This window comes from Passer domesticus, chromosome 2 (genome assembly GCF_036417665.1).
Source record: "Passer domesticus isolate bPasDom1 chromosome 2, bPasDom1.hap1, whole genome shotgun sequence".
Lineage (NCBI taxonomy): Eukaryota > Metazoa > Chordata > Aves > Passeriformes > Passeridae > Passer > Passer domesticus.
The window spans coordinates 31,636,130-31,651,886 of NC_087475.1; the positions used below are offsets into that span (position 1 = coordinate 31,636,130).

A 15,757-nucleotide genomic window follows, 5' to 3' on the forward strand; every position below is an offset into this window, starting at 1 on the left:
TTGTGAAAGAAATTGATAAAGGAGCAAAGCTTTCTTTCTGTAAGACCTGTTAGGAGAGCACTTTCCAAAGTCAAAGATTTACTGAGCAGCGCAGCAAGGCAGGAATATCTAGAGAGAAGAGTTTTATTGGGCAAATTGCAACACAGCACTGCATAGCCCTCTTCATAATTAGAATAATTTTTAGGCAGTACTAATTGTGTTCACACAATGCCATGTCCAAATATTTTAACCACATTATGTCATTTTAGTGTTGTATTCCCTTTTTCAGCTCTTCATCAGTCAATACTTGATGCTTGATCAGAAAAGAAAATGAGTGAAAAAAGAGATGAGAACACTCAAGTCTAGAGAAAAAGCACAGAGCCTGCATCATTTCTGCAAATGAATTTCTCTCAAAAAAAATGCCATGATAAATTTGGAGGAAAATATCTTTCTGATGAGAAGTTTTTCACTCCACTGAGCACAGAAAACTTATTTCATGAAGTCTGGCTACACACGAGTCTGACTGCAACCAAAACGGCACAAATCAGAGATAAGCAAAAGTGGAAAAAATTAAGTTTTGGGTAAAGGAATTGCTGGAAGCTCAGGTGGTTTTTTTACTTAATCCAAATGCTCTGTTCAGCCCCCTGTCACTATAATGTGAGTGTGTTTTTAGACTGGAGGAATAGGCACTGTAGCAGCCTTACTTAACTTGGGTAAGTCCATTATTTCCTGTGTATTAGAGAAGCAATTCTTTTGGTATCCAACTTAACTAGAATCCAGAGTAAGATCTAAGCCAGCTGAGCCAAGGTTTTTTTGTGGTTTGCCAGCTCTGATTTTAAAATCTCCGTGACATCTAAATTTGCACTTCCACAAGGCATGACAAGAAGACCACGATTGCCTCACTGAAACTGTCAGATGAAACAAAATAAGAGCTCAGTCTTGTCCTGCCAACTTGGCTCACATCTCTGCCTATCTTACAAAATCAGATTCTATGGCTGGCAAGCAGGATCAAGTTCTAAATTTGAATGCCACAACTATAAATGACAGTGAAAAAAGTTAGAGACCTGCTTGGATCTTGGACATGCACAAAATTTGGGGACATTTGAACATGGCAGTTTGATCTGCATGCTTCTTAGTAGCAAAACTCCAAAATAGAAAGGAAATTAAATTTAAAGTGTAAGGGCATCTTCCTTGTCTCTTCACTGAATGCTGTGACTAAGCTAAGTTTTAGCTTGGTAAATCTCCAAAGCCTGCCCTTTTCCACTCATATCACTTTCTTCCAAGACTTCTTTCTGTATCTGACATAACATTCTTAACCCCATCTTCTTGAAATATTTTGTTAGAACTTTTTCCCTTTGTGAAGTAGAATTACTGTATGAACATCTGTTTTGACTGGCGTGGGAACGTATCCTACTGCAATCAATTCAGCCGTGTTGGCTAACTTGAGGCATAAGGAAGGATTAGATCCAACATTTCCAGGCTGGATTTTGCTTGTCCTTGTCTCTCACAAGCCTTCCAGGCTGTGCACTTTTCCTGCTGCTGCAGAGAGCCCTTGTGCAGCCAGACACTGTGCCTGAGTCTTGGTCCTGCTCAAGCCCGGCCACTGAGCTCTGTTTGCCTTCAGGCAAATGCACTCCAGCAGCCTGCAAGAGAAGGGTTAAATAAGCAGCAGTCACAAATAATCAGTGCTGTTTGTAACATCCCAGCTGTTAAAGGCTGTGTCTCTCTCACACATGTGCACACACTCAGGCATGCACACAAGCACAGTCTCACAGCCTCCCTAGGAGCTGCCTCTTGCTTCCCTTCCACTTCTCCCCCCTTGGCCATCGAGCCTAGGCAGGGGGATGCCAGCATGAGGGGCTGTGTGAAGGAGATGGGGTGCACAGGGGTGGGAGACAACAGAAATAGAGAGAGACAGCTGAGAGTATGTCAGAAAACAAAATGAACACCAAAGGGGAAAGGGATTAAGGGGAAAAAATTAATGAAGAAAATCAATTGTGAGGAGAAAGACATTATAAAGGGAGTGGAAGCTATATTAGAACATGATAAGTAAAACGATTCAGAAGCCAATACATCAAAACTAGCATTTAAGAAAAAGAGACTGAGGAGCCATTACTACAATTTGTCCTGCACCGAGGATGAAAACTGCCTCCTCTGAAGTCAGTGAGAGTTTAGCCACTGTTTTCAATCAGCCTAGGATGTTCCCCCTGTCTTTTATTTCCTTGCACAATCTGAGCAGATACTTGGGTAGTAGCAAATGCATCACGGTTGATTGACATAGCACATCCCTGGGAGGTGTTACCACTATTTGGGAAATTTAGGCTTGTCTTTCCCCTATTTTCACATATTTGGACTTCTCAAAAAAAAATCTACTTTAATTTCTGAGCTTTCAGACTTCCCAATAAATCTTTTAAAGCCCATGGCACAACACTGACAATTCTTGTCTGCAATAGCCTAAGTGCAAGCAGCACTTCAACCAAGTGTTTTTTCCTGGATAAGGAGACTACTTCTGCAGAGACAGAAGGGGTTTTCCAAGGTGACCGCTGCTTTGTTTGCAATGACTGAGACCTTCCTAACACTGGCATTGGAAATTAACCATTTTATTAATGTAAAATAACAAGGATTTTTCTTCTGCTCATCTCCACTGAAAAAGATTAAAGTTAGCTCATCTGTGTTGAAACCTTGCATGTTTTTTGGGGCCAGACTGCAGGAAAAATCTGAGCAGATGCAGGACAGAAGACTCAGCATTTACAGATTTATAAAATTCTCTGTATGGTTAATACCCATGCTGATTATACAGCAATTTGGAGATCCAAATCACTTTACAAGTATTAACTACTTAATACAATGCCCCTGAGAGGTATTTAGGTAGAGCTAAGCAAGAATTATTATCTCTATAGAACTGACAGGGAGACTGTGACTGAGATGTGGCTTGTTTGAAGCCACACGGCAAGTCAGCTGCAAAGTCAGGATTAGCACTTGGGTCTTTCACTCCCAGGTGCCATGTTCAAGTCACTAGACTGTGTTGCCCCTGAAGATTAATAAGGATTAATGGGCAAAGCAGAGGAGAAAGAACAATGTATGCCAAGAATATAATAATAAAACTCCAGGGTGAAAAATTAATACTGAGGTGTTGAAAGGCCTCAGAGAAATCATGAAATCCAGAAGGAGTTTTACAGTTTCTTAAAAGATGTGGCTCTGATGATAACCAACTCCAAAATGGGAAGAAAGGAAGACCCTTTTAAGTCTTACAGTCTGTAAATCTTAAATAAATATGAACCAGACTGTGAAAATCACATTCATACATTTATATTGCAAATTTACAGAGAAACACTCAAGCTGCAGTTTACAAGTGATTTTAAATCCCTCAGAAATCCACGCTGGAAGGCAATCCTCAAACAAAGCCCCTAGGAGCAGTGAGGAGTACAGAATAATGCAGTGAGAGAAGGCATGTCAGGAATCACAATAAATTGCCTGACCTGATCTCCTCGGGCAACTTCTTGTGGCCACAAGATAGTCGTGGGCATTTAACCAGAGCAAGAGGTGGTGGGTGCAAGAGGTTTCCATTACCCCTGTTCTCAGCCCTGATGAGCAGCTCTGCACACTTCAAGGAGAACACTGAAAACTGGAGAGGGTTTCAAGTCATGGGAGAAAGATGCATAACACACTGGGAGAGCATGCCTTGGAGTGAAAGATACCCGCAGGATGAACTGAGCTTTTCTAGAGCAGGGCTGCTGGCTGATCACAGCTGGATCATAGCCCATAATAACCTGTGTGCAGGGAGAGGAGCTGGGAGGCTGCAGGGCAGCCCTGTCTCACAGGCACAGGTCTAACTTCCAGCACAAGAAGGTGTTTATAAACTCATCTTAGCACAGAAGGTGGAAAACTCTGCATGTGGCTCACAATAAGAGAATTATCCAGAAGTTTTCCTCTGGGTCCACAACAGCACACAGGTTTGAAGCAGGAAAAAACCCACTCTGTGGAGTCCCATCACCCAAATTGTGGCATGCAATCAGGTTGTGCCCTTCACAAAAATTTCTTCCTGGCTTCACTAGCTTAAGAATAAACTGCATTTAAGCTAAAAGCAAACAAAACCTTTGGAAATGAGAACAGAATCAACATGGAAGACATGTGAAGAGTGAAATGTGAAAGAAGACAGATATAAAAGTGTTTTTCCTGGTTTGGTTCCCAAATGGCAGTATATAGTAATGACATCTTTCCTTAACCCTGGCTTGGAAAAAGTGTGTCTACAGCTCATTAACTGCAGTCCAATACAGGGTGACATCCAGCACTCTGGGTGGTTGCTAATATGAGAGCTGCTGATTTAGAGCATAGATGGTTCACTGCACAGTTCCAGGGCAGCACCTACCACCCAAGGAAGACAAACAAGATGGTCTGGAAGCTGTGCAATTTACTCATGCACAGGCAGCATGTATTGCTTCACTGTCACCAAAGAAATGGTTCAAATTCTCACCACGTGTACACCTGTGCCATCTCAGGGAAGTCTCTGGTGTAGCTCATGTAACTCCATACAATCACTGCAACTGAGCTCTCTCACAAAAACAACAGTTAATCCACAGGACAGGCAAGATGGAAAGCAAAATGCCTGAATCTGCCAACAGCCAATTTATTGGCTTTTATTTGCCAAAGGTTGCTGTGGATGAGGTATAGGAAAATGCATCTACAGTCAGCCCGCAGTGCCTCCAAGACAGTCTCCCAAGCCCAGAACATACTTCAGTAGTTTTCATTTGTTTCTTATCCAAAAATGCCTGTGAGCACAGCAGTTTATGAAGCAATCCTTTTGCAAGAAATTAAAAAAGGGGGATTTCTGGGGAACACTCTTAACACTCCTGTATCTCCATCTCAATAGCTGTATTCAACCCGTTCTGCTCACTGCTCAGTCCCAATTACAATGAGCTAGCTCACTGCTCAGTCCCAATTACAATAAAAGTATTTAATTTCCTCTCTGATTTCCCTTCAACAACAGATTGCAACTTGTCACACTTCAAGCTAATTTTGGTAGCTCATTTAACACACACTGAAACCTGAATATGTTCCCAAGCTCTGGCTCATTGCAATAAAGGATGGAGAAAGGAGATGAAATCTCTGGATTTCAGAGGAGGTTAAGAACCCAACCATGATTACTGCTGGCTGAAAACTTGTTTTGTCCCAATAGTCTTGGGGTGCAGCTTCCATGAATGATTAATAGACTATAGACAGATCAATGAAACTGCCCTAAATGTATCTGAACCAACTCAGCTGGGGATCAAAGTCTAACCAGCCACTGTCCTGTAATTTGCAATTCTTGATGTAGTGAAACAGCATAATTCATACTCATTTACTGTGGCTGGTTTCTCTATCTCAAGTCTCTATCTAAGACACCTGAGTGATTGTTTTTTTCCCTTCCCTGCTTCCTACTCACATTTAAGTTACTATGTAGTGAGTTGGCCTCCAACATTTGTGTTCATATTGAGGAGAATCTTCCTCCATTTACTAACCCCACTGATTCCAAGAACTGAAAATTCAAGACTATGTTCCTTGCTAGTGAACACATTCTACCACTTATCAAGAGAATATTAAGCTTCCCATAAAGCACTTTTTAGTACTAAGTCTTGGAGATATTTAAGTTCTGTCAGCAATATCAAAATTATTTCTTATCCCCAATTTCTATAGTAACTTACTTCCAGGAATAATAAAGACTGTAGAACATATTCTCAGATTTCTTGATGGATGATGAGTTGGCCTCAGTAAAGTTGCTAACGATGTAAAATAAAATGCAAATTAAATAGCACAATCAAAATGTAGCTATTAAAAAAATAGTCATGCAGGCATTATATGATCCTAAGTACCACCCCTTTGCTTACATTGTTAAATAGATAATACTAGCATATTAGAAACATAATAAATCACAAAAAACTGTTTCTATAGCTGTGAGTTCCTCAAACTATGGGTCATAACACTCCATGAGGATTTCTGAATGAGTTTGAATGGGATCACAAACTGTTAACAAGAAGTGAGGGCAGATATTTCCCCCTAAATTGAGCAGCTCAGTCCTGTGGCAAGGAGGGGAACAGGAGAGCAGACTGTAATTAGTGACTGCAAGTATTTATACTTGCTAGGGAACTGCTAACTACCTTTAATTACAACAGCTCACTTTCTCCAGGAGAGGGGAGCAATATAGGCTAGAATTAAAATTGCTGGATAGTTGCTAACTGCCTTTCATTGCAGGCAATAGATCTGTTTCTCCAGGGAGGAAGAATAAACTTGTGACTGGATCTTATTCCCCCCATCATTTAGAAATGGGGCCATTACCAACTCAGGGGGTCACACAAATATGCAGTCCAACACAGTTGTATTTCCAGCCTGTGTAAGAAAGAAATCAATAGTCTCATTTAGAGAATGTGTGACCACCAGACGAAGACTGAGGTGCCCCATGCAATCTGCATTGCACCTCGGTGAAGAAGGATGTTTATTAAAGGAGTTAAAATGAGAGGGTAATTGAAAAAGTAGAATGATCTCACTGAAACACACTTGTACATTTCTTTTCGTGTCCCTGCCTGTCATCTGAACCACTTTCTTGTCCAGAAGTGATCACCTTTTCAAAGCTTTCAGCAACTGAATGCTTCAAGATGGAAACTGAAGACTGGCACTTGAGGCTGCAGTTCCACACCGTTGCTCAGTTAGCACACCACATGGGTCAAGACAAGGGACCTCTCCTCCTCCCTCCTGAGGGCAGCTTTCCTCAAGCCTGGATGAGAAATTATCCAGCACTTCTTCTACTCCAAATTAGGGATTTTAGGGAAATACAACAGTGATATGACCCCCACTTCCCATATTAGGGGCTTTTAGCATCCTCAAAGTTCATGTTTTCTTTCTTGTGGTCTCTTCAATATCCATGAGGCCTGCGGCTGCAGAGCAGCCTGTCTCCTTCAATGCCTTCTGGCTAAACCATGTACCTTTCTCCAGAAGTGCTCCTCAGCTCCAGAAGGGAGTGGAAGCAATGTCAGGTGGAAGTGACCTTGCTGGTGGACGTGATCTTGTGTCGGCAGCAAAGGTCTCCACTCCTCCCCCAGTGCTGTTCAGATTCTCACACTGCACCCTGTGATGTGACACCCTCTCCCTGGGGAAGCAGCTCAGAAAAGGGATCTAGGTTACAAATAACATAGGGGGAATCAGGAGGAAAAAAAAAAAAAAAAAAATTAAGGAAAATTGTTATTTTTTGACTGGATCAGTTTTCTGACCTGTTGCGTTGTGCAATCGCATAAGCACCTGTAGTGGCCTGAGCCAAGAGTGGGAAACATGAGATGTGTCTCGAACAGCACTGCCATGTAGTGCCTGTGTGAGATGGAAAGACTGGCCCTGGCTGACATGGGGAGGAAAAGAAGAGGTGACCTGAATGCTGTTTGAACATCTTGGCCGTGGAAAATGGCTCAGACAGTGAGAGAAGCTCCTGAGTTTTGCAGACAAAGATACAACACAGTGCAGGCCTCAGCACCAAAGCTGGGCAACTTGAAATTCAAAATGATCATAGCCTTCTGCTAGTGGGAGTGACTAGGCATGGGAGCAGAGGAACTCATGTGGGCCCTGGGTGTTTAAAAAGAGTTTAAGCTATAAGTCATTGTTAAACCTAAGGTTTGGGTAGCCTCTGAACTTGAACTTGCAAGAATGTGTGACATTGTCCTACCAAACCCCTTGCAGAGGAGAGAGGAATAATGATGCCAGCCCGTGGGACTGGGGAGTGGCTGCACTCTTTAAAGCCTGTAGCCAGTGACATGGATAGTTTTGAATACAAGAGCATGGAAATAATATGACCTCCTGGAAACAGTGAAAAATAACCAGACTTGCCATGTTATTTTCCTAACATTAAAACCACTATGTTCATGCCATGAGAAAACTCCCACTGAGCTGCTGAGAGCTTCCAAGCCCTTCCCACAGGTTGTCTGCCCATTGCAGAAAGACAACACTAAGGAAAAACCCTCCTGTGAGCCATGCCACTGTCTTCTGACAAACTGGTGGGTGATACACATCAAACTACATCTCCCCAGAAACTCAGCAGGCACAAGTTATTTCAGAAAGTCCCAAGAGAAGAAATCCTGCTTCCAGAATGAAGTGGAAACTCTTCCTACTCCTGTCAGCTCTTCAGGGATCCATTCAAGGGATCTTTTCACACCTTTCTGTGAAATACAATGTAACTGCATGCACAAGTCAGGTTTTCTCAAGTTTTTATTTGCAATTTGTCAGCATAATTTTTGTCAAACTAGAAGGGTTACATCCATACTCTCTGGTGTTGAGCAGGATACCTATAAATCATCTAACTTGTTTGGAAATAGGGATCGGCCCCCAGCAGGCTGATAAGACAGGAAGAACAGTTTCAAGATGTATTTACTGGTAACTGCAATGAGAAAATAAACCTTTCTTTCCCTGCCCCTTGACTGTCTGTACTGCTTAGCTCTGTGTCCCTTCTGTGCCATGTGAGGAACAGCCTGGACAGGTGCAGCTGGGGATAGGACACTCTGGGCATGTCCAAGTGGAATGGAGTCTTTAAGGCAGGTTTTCAAAACATCATGGATTTCATCTTTGCTTAGCAGCTGGTTAACTGTGCCAAAGCCATGAATCACCACTTGAAGTGATTGAAGGAGGGGGAAAAATAATATTAGTAAAGTGGCAAACTAGCTCAGGGATAGGCTTTGTAGTCCTATTAAACTTGAGAGGCTACAATTTCTATTCCCAGACCTGGTGCTTAACACAAGAACAAGAACCATGTTTCCCCATCCAAAGAGTTGTACTGGGCAAAATCTGAAGAGCAAACCAGGAAAAGGTCAATCCTGTACTGTGTAGGCAAATGTTGCCAGCAGATTAATATGGCAGTGTTCATGAGAAGTCTGCAGCAGCTCTGGCAAGCTTCGCAAAATTTATAATTCATCACAGAGGAACCAAATATGTGATGTTTGTTTCTGTGGAAGAATGGGAGGAGACTAATGGTAAAGGAGAAGGAGTGGGAGCGTGGAAGCGGGGAGAGGGCAAAGCAGAAAACCGAGCCCTGGAGAGTTTTCAGGGACCTACAGAAAAATATTGTCTAAATAGAGTAGTTCAGACCTCAAATACCGTGCGGTGCTTTGACAATCTTCTGGGTTTTGGCATTTTAAACAAAGTGTTCTTACATTTACTAGGCTGGAATGTCCATTTGACTATAGACTCTCTGCTACTCTGCTCATACTTTAACATTTTGGACATGTGACAAAAATGTGTGTAACGCATTTTTTAAAGTGTTGATTGTGCTCGTAATTTTCAAGTCAGAATATAAAATAAACATCTCTGCCCTTTCTTCCAGCAGGCAGCACAGAGATCTGCTCTCCGCGTTCTATCTGACAGGTACATTTTGTCATTTTTATGAGCTATAAATTGCTTTATGAAACGTTGAGCCCTATTTATTGTGGCATATAACTCATAATCGGATTTTGTCCCCAAAGTATCTGTGAACTGGGATGTTAAACATTTTGCATGCTTGGATTTGTCATGCATGTGTAGAGTTTATTACTGCAAAAATCACAGTCTTGTTGTATTTCATACAGCGTATGCAGAATCCCTTGTTGTGATACCAAACGAGAGATAAGAAACTTACTGGAGAAGGCATGAATGATGCAGTAAATTCTAAGCTTTAGAGTTTGCTGAGATATATCTGAGCTTATTTCTCAGCAATAAGTACTTCATTTATTCCGAGATGTTCTCTTTTGACTTTTTCCAAATCCTTTCCTTGAGAATTACTCTTCCTTTGATGAGATTCTCTGTATGTTTTATGCACAAAAACAATGCCCTTTTTTACCCCTTAAGTTTTAAGAGATTGGTATTTTGGAGGAATTTAATTAATTTTTTCACTTCTTCTGGAACTGCAGCAGTGCTCCAGGCAGATAAGCAGGGGACCAAATCCTTAGTGTTCAGGTTTTACTCAGCTCTTTTTCAAGCAAAAAAATCCATTAAGTTCAATGGGAAACTTGCCTGAGTGAGGAATTCGGGATTTGGGCCATAGTAAATGTTATAGTTGGGCTGTAGGTCTGCACAGGTATTTACCTTAAATGACTTTTATGAAAGAGGATTGATTGAAATATAAGGTAGCTTTCTAAGACAGTCCTGATTTCTTTTCCAGTTTTGGGAAAGGGGGTAGGGAAGGGGGAGGAGACACTGTACATTTTAGTGCCTGTGAAAAAGAACTAGCAGATTTACATTTTTCCACAAATGAGGTACTGTGTCATGCAGGCTGACACAGAGTAAATTTCCCCATGTCTTGTTGGCAGCCCCCTCTGCTCCGTCTGGCCCCCAGCCCCCCGCCTCCCTGGGAATAAGTGGTAATTGACTCTGGAAGCCAGCTCAGGCCAGGATTTCTCCAGAGCACAGCCTGTCACTTAGGCTGAATTATATGTTGTGCATGGATGAATAACATTTCTCTCTGCTTGGAGGGTAAGACTGCCAAAATTATTGACCTTCCCTCCCCAGGTTTACAAACACCATTTTGTTTAGAATTTTTTGCCCTGCTTTAAGGAAAAAAAAAAATCCAGAGCAAAATGTATAGGATGTGGGTGAAATTACTGGCACAGTTATAGGGCTCAGAAGTATTTGCTGTAACTGGAATGAATGCAGAAAGAAAGTGGAGTTGGAGTCAGCATTATGCCCCTCTCCCTGGAGGTGTGCAAGCTCACGGCCGAGGCAAAGCAGATTTTGCACTTGGTGGGGACAATACCGTGACCAAAGGAAATGTGGAGATTTTTTTCACAGCATTCTCCCCCTGGGCTGCATGTGGAACATTCCTGCAGGAGTGGTCCTGGAGGTAATTAACAAACCCCAAATCCCACAGTTTGATTTCTGTCTCCCCAGAAAGAAAAGTGGTGGTGATGGATAGATGTTCCCTACCTCATCAAAGGTGGCAAGGTGGCTGGGTGCAGGCTGCCTTTATCCACAGAGCAGAAGGGCCTCAGTATTATATAGACATTATGGCTCAGATTTAGGATTTATGATCAAATATTTCCCTGTCTGGCCCTAAAAGCATGCTCAGGGACTACAGCTTTTCCAACCAGCTCTGCAAAAATTTGGCTGCCAGAGTACCCTCCTTCCCCCGATTCTGGAGGGGGTGCTGGGAAGGCTGGGGGTGCACCCTGGGGGCTTGCCTCCCTGCCACCCATGACCTCACTGCAGCGAGCAAATGGGAGGGCAGGGGGCCAAAATCCCCCACTGTGACAGCAGTTTCTGTCTCTTCTTGGCTAGAGCAAGGATGCCTGTGATACTGCTGCTCATTAGTTGTGTCCCAGTAGCAACTCAGAGCTCCCAGCCACACACCAGCACTTCCCAGCAACAAGGGAGATGGCAGCTTGCTATGAAGGTTTCAGGAATTTTGCCCTTTTTTAGAAAAATATTCCCCAGAAGTTCCTCTTGCAGTTCCTGCTGTCAGGTAACAGCTAAACTAAAAGATGAGGAAAAAAACCTAAACAAACATAAAAGAGTTTTTAAATCTAGCCATTGATTTCTATAGTGTATCACACTCACTCTTGTTTTCAGAATGACACGGTAACCCCCAGCCAATTTATGTGCAAACACAAAGATTAGTGACCCAGAAGCTTGACTGAAACAGCTTTTCTGCTTCCAGAAGACAGGTTGCTCTGCACATGCACTGACTATTTTGTCAGCAAAGATGCACTGGCCCCATTAGCTTTTCATTCTCTCATGAAAAGCCCTCGGTGTTTATTCAGCACAGCTTGGTTTTAATTTTATTGTGCTCTTCAGTAAAGTGGTCAAACTATACAGATAACTCACTTTCTGGGACAGAGAAGAGCAAGAACTTAACTCATATACCTTAATGGTATAGAGCTGGCATATTTTCAATTGTCTTCTGTATCCACTGCCTGAATAGCTTTCGAGTGAAGAAAAATGCCTGTAACTAAAATATCCAGTGTGTTCTGTTGTTATTTAACAGTAAGCAGTGTGGTTAAGCCAGGTCTTAAACTCGCTTAATCCCACTGAGCTAAATAGATTTTATTATTGACTCCCATGGTTCCAGAACTCTGACCTTAAGGCTGAAGTTAAAAGCTAATTTTTTTTGCAGTCTGTTCCACTAACCCAGAAGCACTTGCTTGCTGGATACATTTGCAATGGAGAACGTCCAGCTGTAAATTACAGCTGTTTGCAATCCTACCCAAACACAACACTCATTATTATTCTTTTGTTCTTTTTAGGCTGAAAAGCCCACCATAAGGGAGACCGTACAGTACTTAATCCACACATTAAATTTACTCACAGCTCATATTCATGTGCAAGATAAGATTTTCCATGAAGTAAAGATTTACAGTGGTCCTAGGGCACTTTTATTCCCCTGGCTGTTTTTAATTCTCTGTACTGGAGTGCAGGCCAAATGGGTCTGCTGAAGAGTTTTGAACACTTAGAGGAAAGGTCCTTTGCCGAGCACTTGGGTGGTACCTGGGAGATGTGCTGACTTCACAGCCACGATCTGCTCTCCTTTCTGTGTGGTTGTATTGGAGGAGGCAGGCAAAACCCACCAGCTCTGCCCATACAAACCTCAGAGCAGGCAGGTAAGGTACAGGCAGAGCTGAGCCCAGTCATCTCAGCAGCCATATGGCTGTGCTGGCAGGCCTGCCATTCCCAGCTGATAAGCCCTGTAGAGAGTCCAGCTCAATAGCTTGCTCTCAGCACCTCAGTGATACAAACGTGTTGTCCAGACCTGAACTGTGAAGCATGAGCTATGATAAACCTTTTAGATCTGCCACCTCTTGCTGTTGACAGAGCAGGAGTCTCAGCACTAGCATGCATATGGCAGTGGGGACAAGCCCCATTCATGATGGCTGGTGAGCTACACAGCCTGTCTTGACCTTCAGTCTGGGCAGGAGGGATAGCACTTGCACTTCCATGTAACCATGCCTCATCTGTCCATGTCTGATCATGGTTAGGACACCAAAATGTGAGCTGTACCAGACATGAGCTGTTTTACCCTAATGGGACTGGCCAGTAGCACACAGGATCCTGAAGGGCAAACGAATTTCCCCATGGGAGAAGTGAAGAGTTTGGGCAGCTGAGAAGCATTGGAGCCTCACATGTGTGGGGGAGAGACATTTGAAAGCAGAGGTGCTACTGCACTGCCTCTCATGGCTGCATGCATGCATTTAGCACTCAGGTGCAAGAAAAATGGACCCTGGACAACCCAGTCCCCTGCCCTGATATTGAAAGCATATACAGATTTGATGATTAATCCAGCAGGATGTGCAGCCCACCTCTTCTTCAGACAAAGCTACGTTGACATACACTATTTGTGCTAGGAGGCCTGGGGAGGCACTGCCTGTGAAATATTAAAGCAACAATAGGAGGCCATTTAGATTTTTTAATAGATCACTTAAGGCAGACAAGGCAGCTGTCCAAGCAGCCTTAAAACTTTTTGTGAAAAGAGACAAAGTTTTCTTATTCTCAGGTATCTGCTTGAGCTGTGATTATGCAAAGCAGTTAAACTTGTGATGCCCTGAAGTAAGTAAAGAGTCCAGTGACAGCTAGCAAAAACACTCATGTGCTTCATGTCACTCACATACTTCATGTTTGTGTTGGAATGATGTTTTCGATAACATCGCCTTTCACACCAGGACAGCTCTCCACAGGAGAAGCTACATGGTCAGCTTATCAGTGAGTGACTCAGCTAGCTGGCTGGCCAGAAAAGCTTCATGTGGCAGCATTGTGCAATCAGTGACACTGAGGGGAAGCCTTGGCTTGGGACAGCTGATCTGGGACCCGGCAGAGAGGGACGGAACTGAGATCACAGGCTCCACAGGAGTCAAAGATGTTGGCCAGAGAAAAGCGTACGTGCACGGTGCTCGCTGCCACAGAGGCAGGCATGCAGCACTCAGCATTAGCACATTGCTTAACTTTCTGGATTATCTTTGGGAGAAAAAAGAGAATACCTTTGAGGGAATATATGGATTTATCAATTATGTCTTGCATGGCTGTATGGCTTATGCTGTTTGGAAATGCTGGTGTCTCACATTTACACCCTCCCTGGTCCCTGCCCCAATATCGGGTAGCAAAGGGCAGCTGCTCCTTGGAATGGTCTGGAGTTTCTCAGTCTTGCTAGTTACAGAATGTGAAGGTGGAAGAGTAATGGCACATATTGTTATAGGATAGGTTTTCCATTACTGGAGAATGTTGTGAATTAGTGAAAAGGGGCTTTAGAAGAAGCGCCTGTGTAGACATCTTGGAGTGAAAAGGAATAGCTATCTCTGTAAAATTGCCTCTGTTTAATTTGTGAGCAAGACCTGTAGCACTCACCTTTTTGCTTCTGGATGTTTTCTTACACCTTGACTATTGCTGGTGTATATTTAGAAATGTTCTACCATAGCTCCAAAGATGTGATGTGGATGTATTGTTGCATGAGAAGGTGGAGCAGAGCTGTCCTAGGGATCTGTAACAACTTTGAGCCCTACTAAATAGTGGAATTCATTTGATGCTTAAAGACAGAAAAAGAAAAGTTAAGATGTGTTTTTCTCTTCAAGGAAGTGATAGTGTTTTGCTATGATGATAGCCAAAGATTTCCCATCTCCCTCTGCTCAATCTCATGCATTTGCTCTCCAAAGGTATCTGGGGGAAATCAGTCATTTCTAGTTCCCAGAAACATCTGCATTTTGAAAAATATTAATCTGCTAGAAGAAAGATCTGACTAGTAACTTCTCACATATTTGACTTCCTTGGTCTTTTAAGAAACAGTGTGAGGATAATTACAGCATGAATGTGGAAGGTAAAAAGGCAAGGTGTAGGTCTGTGGTCTTTCATATATTAGTGAAGAGAAAACAGGTCCCGTTGCTGGCTGGCAGCATGAAGAATATGCAAAGTGCTATTGGGAAGAAGAGTGTATATGTGTGCAGCATATGAAGTGCCTCAGCATATGATTAACCTCACTGGGTATGTAGTAAATAGTAGATAACTGTGATCAAAAAAGTATTCATGTGATTTATCAAACTGAGCAACTGTGCATTTTGCAGTGAAGCAGGAGGTCAATCCTGAAATCTAGGGCAAGTAGAGCAATAGGAAATTGCGGGGACTAAGAAGTTAATCATACTGTTGGACTGCTTCCATCTGGTTTTGAAAGACGGAGTCAGTACAGTGCTAGCGAGGACGCTTCACGGCAACAGATCAGGAATTAATTTTTTCAGCAAATCTTCAGCTATCATTTGTGGTAACACAGGCTTATAAAAATGTAATTTAATTTCTTTGGAATAAATCAAATAGGACAAGAAGTGTGAGAGTGTTTTTTCAATGTGTGTATCTGAGGCAAAAAATAAAAAGTGTGAGTATTAGAACAGCAACAATCCAAGAGGAAACAAACATTAACAATATAAAACCTGGAAGGCATATATGGCCATCCAGTTAAATTGTGCACATAATTTTCTTCAAAAAATCAGTTCGCAGTTGGGAAACTTCTACATTTTTATGACCCTTGTAGGCATAATCTGTCTAACCTGTCCATCTTCATTAATGTGGATCAAAGGAGCAGTGACCTAATGTTTTGTGGAATTGATGTTCTGAACACTGCTTAGATATATCCTGAGTGCTCAACTATAGGCAGCAAGTTTGTTAATAAATTCTGTTTTCCTTATTATTGATACTACTTATGATATTTCAGTGAGATTTGAACATCTGGGCAATAAAAGTCCCCGTAGGCAATGAACATGTTGTAAAACAAAAGGGATTTTAACCCTGATAATAATTCTGGTAGCTAAAACTTGCTTTCTTCAAACAG

At 42.4% G+C, this 15,757-nt stretch overlaps 1 protein-coding gene across 3 annotated transcripts in view; it reads left to right on the forward strand.

Annotated features, from left to right (window-relative positions):
* The window catches only part of AFF3 (ALF transcription elongation factor 3), a 323,171-nt gene that overhangs the window by 232,925 nt on the left and 74,489 nt on the right, over positions 1-15,757 (forward strand). For 2 of the 3 annotated variants that reach the window (XM_064408084.1, XM_064408086.1), the window contains one exon: positions 9,311-9,351. In XM_064408084.1, coding sequence (XP_064264154.1) covers positions 9,311-9,351 — 41 coding nt within the window. The remainder of the gene's footprint in view (positions 1-9,310; positions 9,352-15,757) is intronic. The other variant, XM_064408085.1, reaches the window with a different exon arrangement.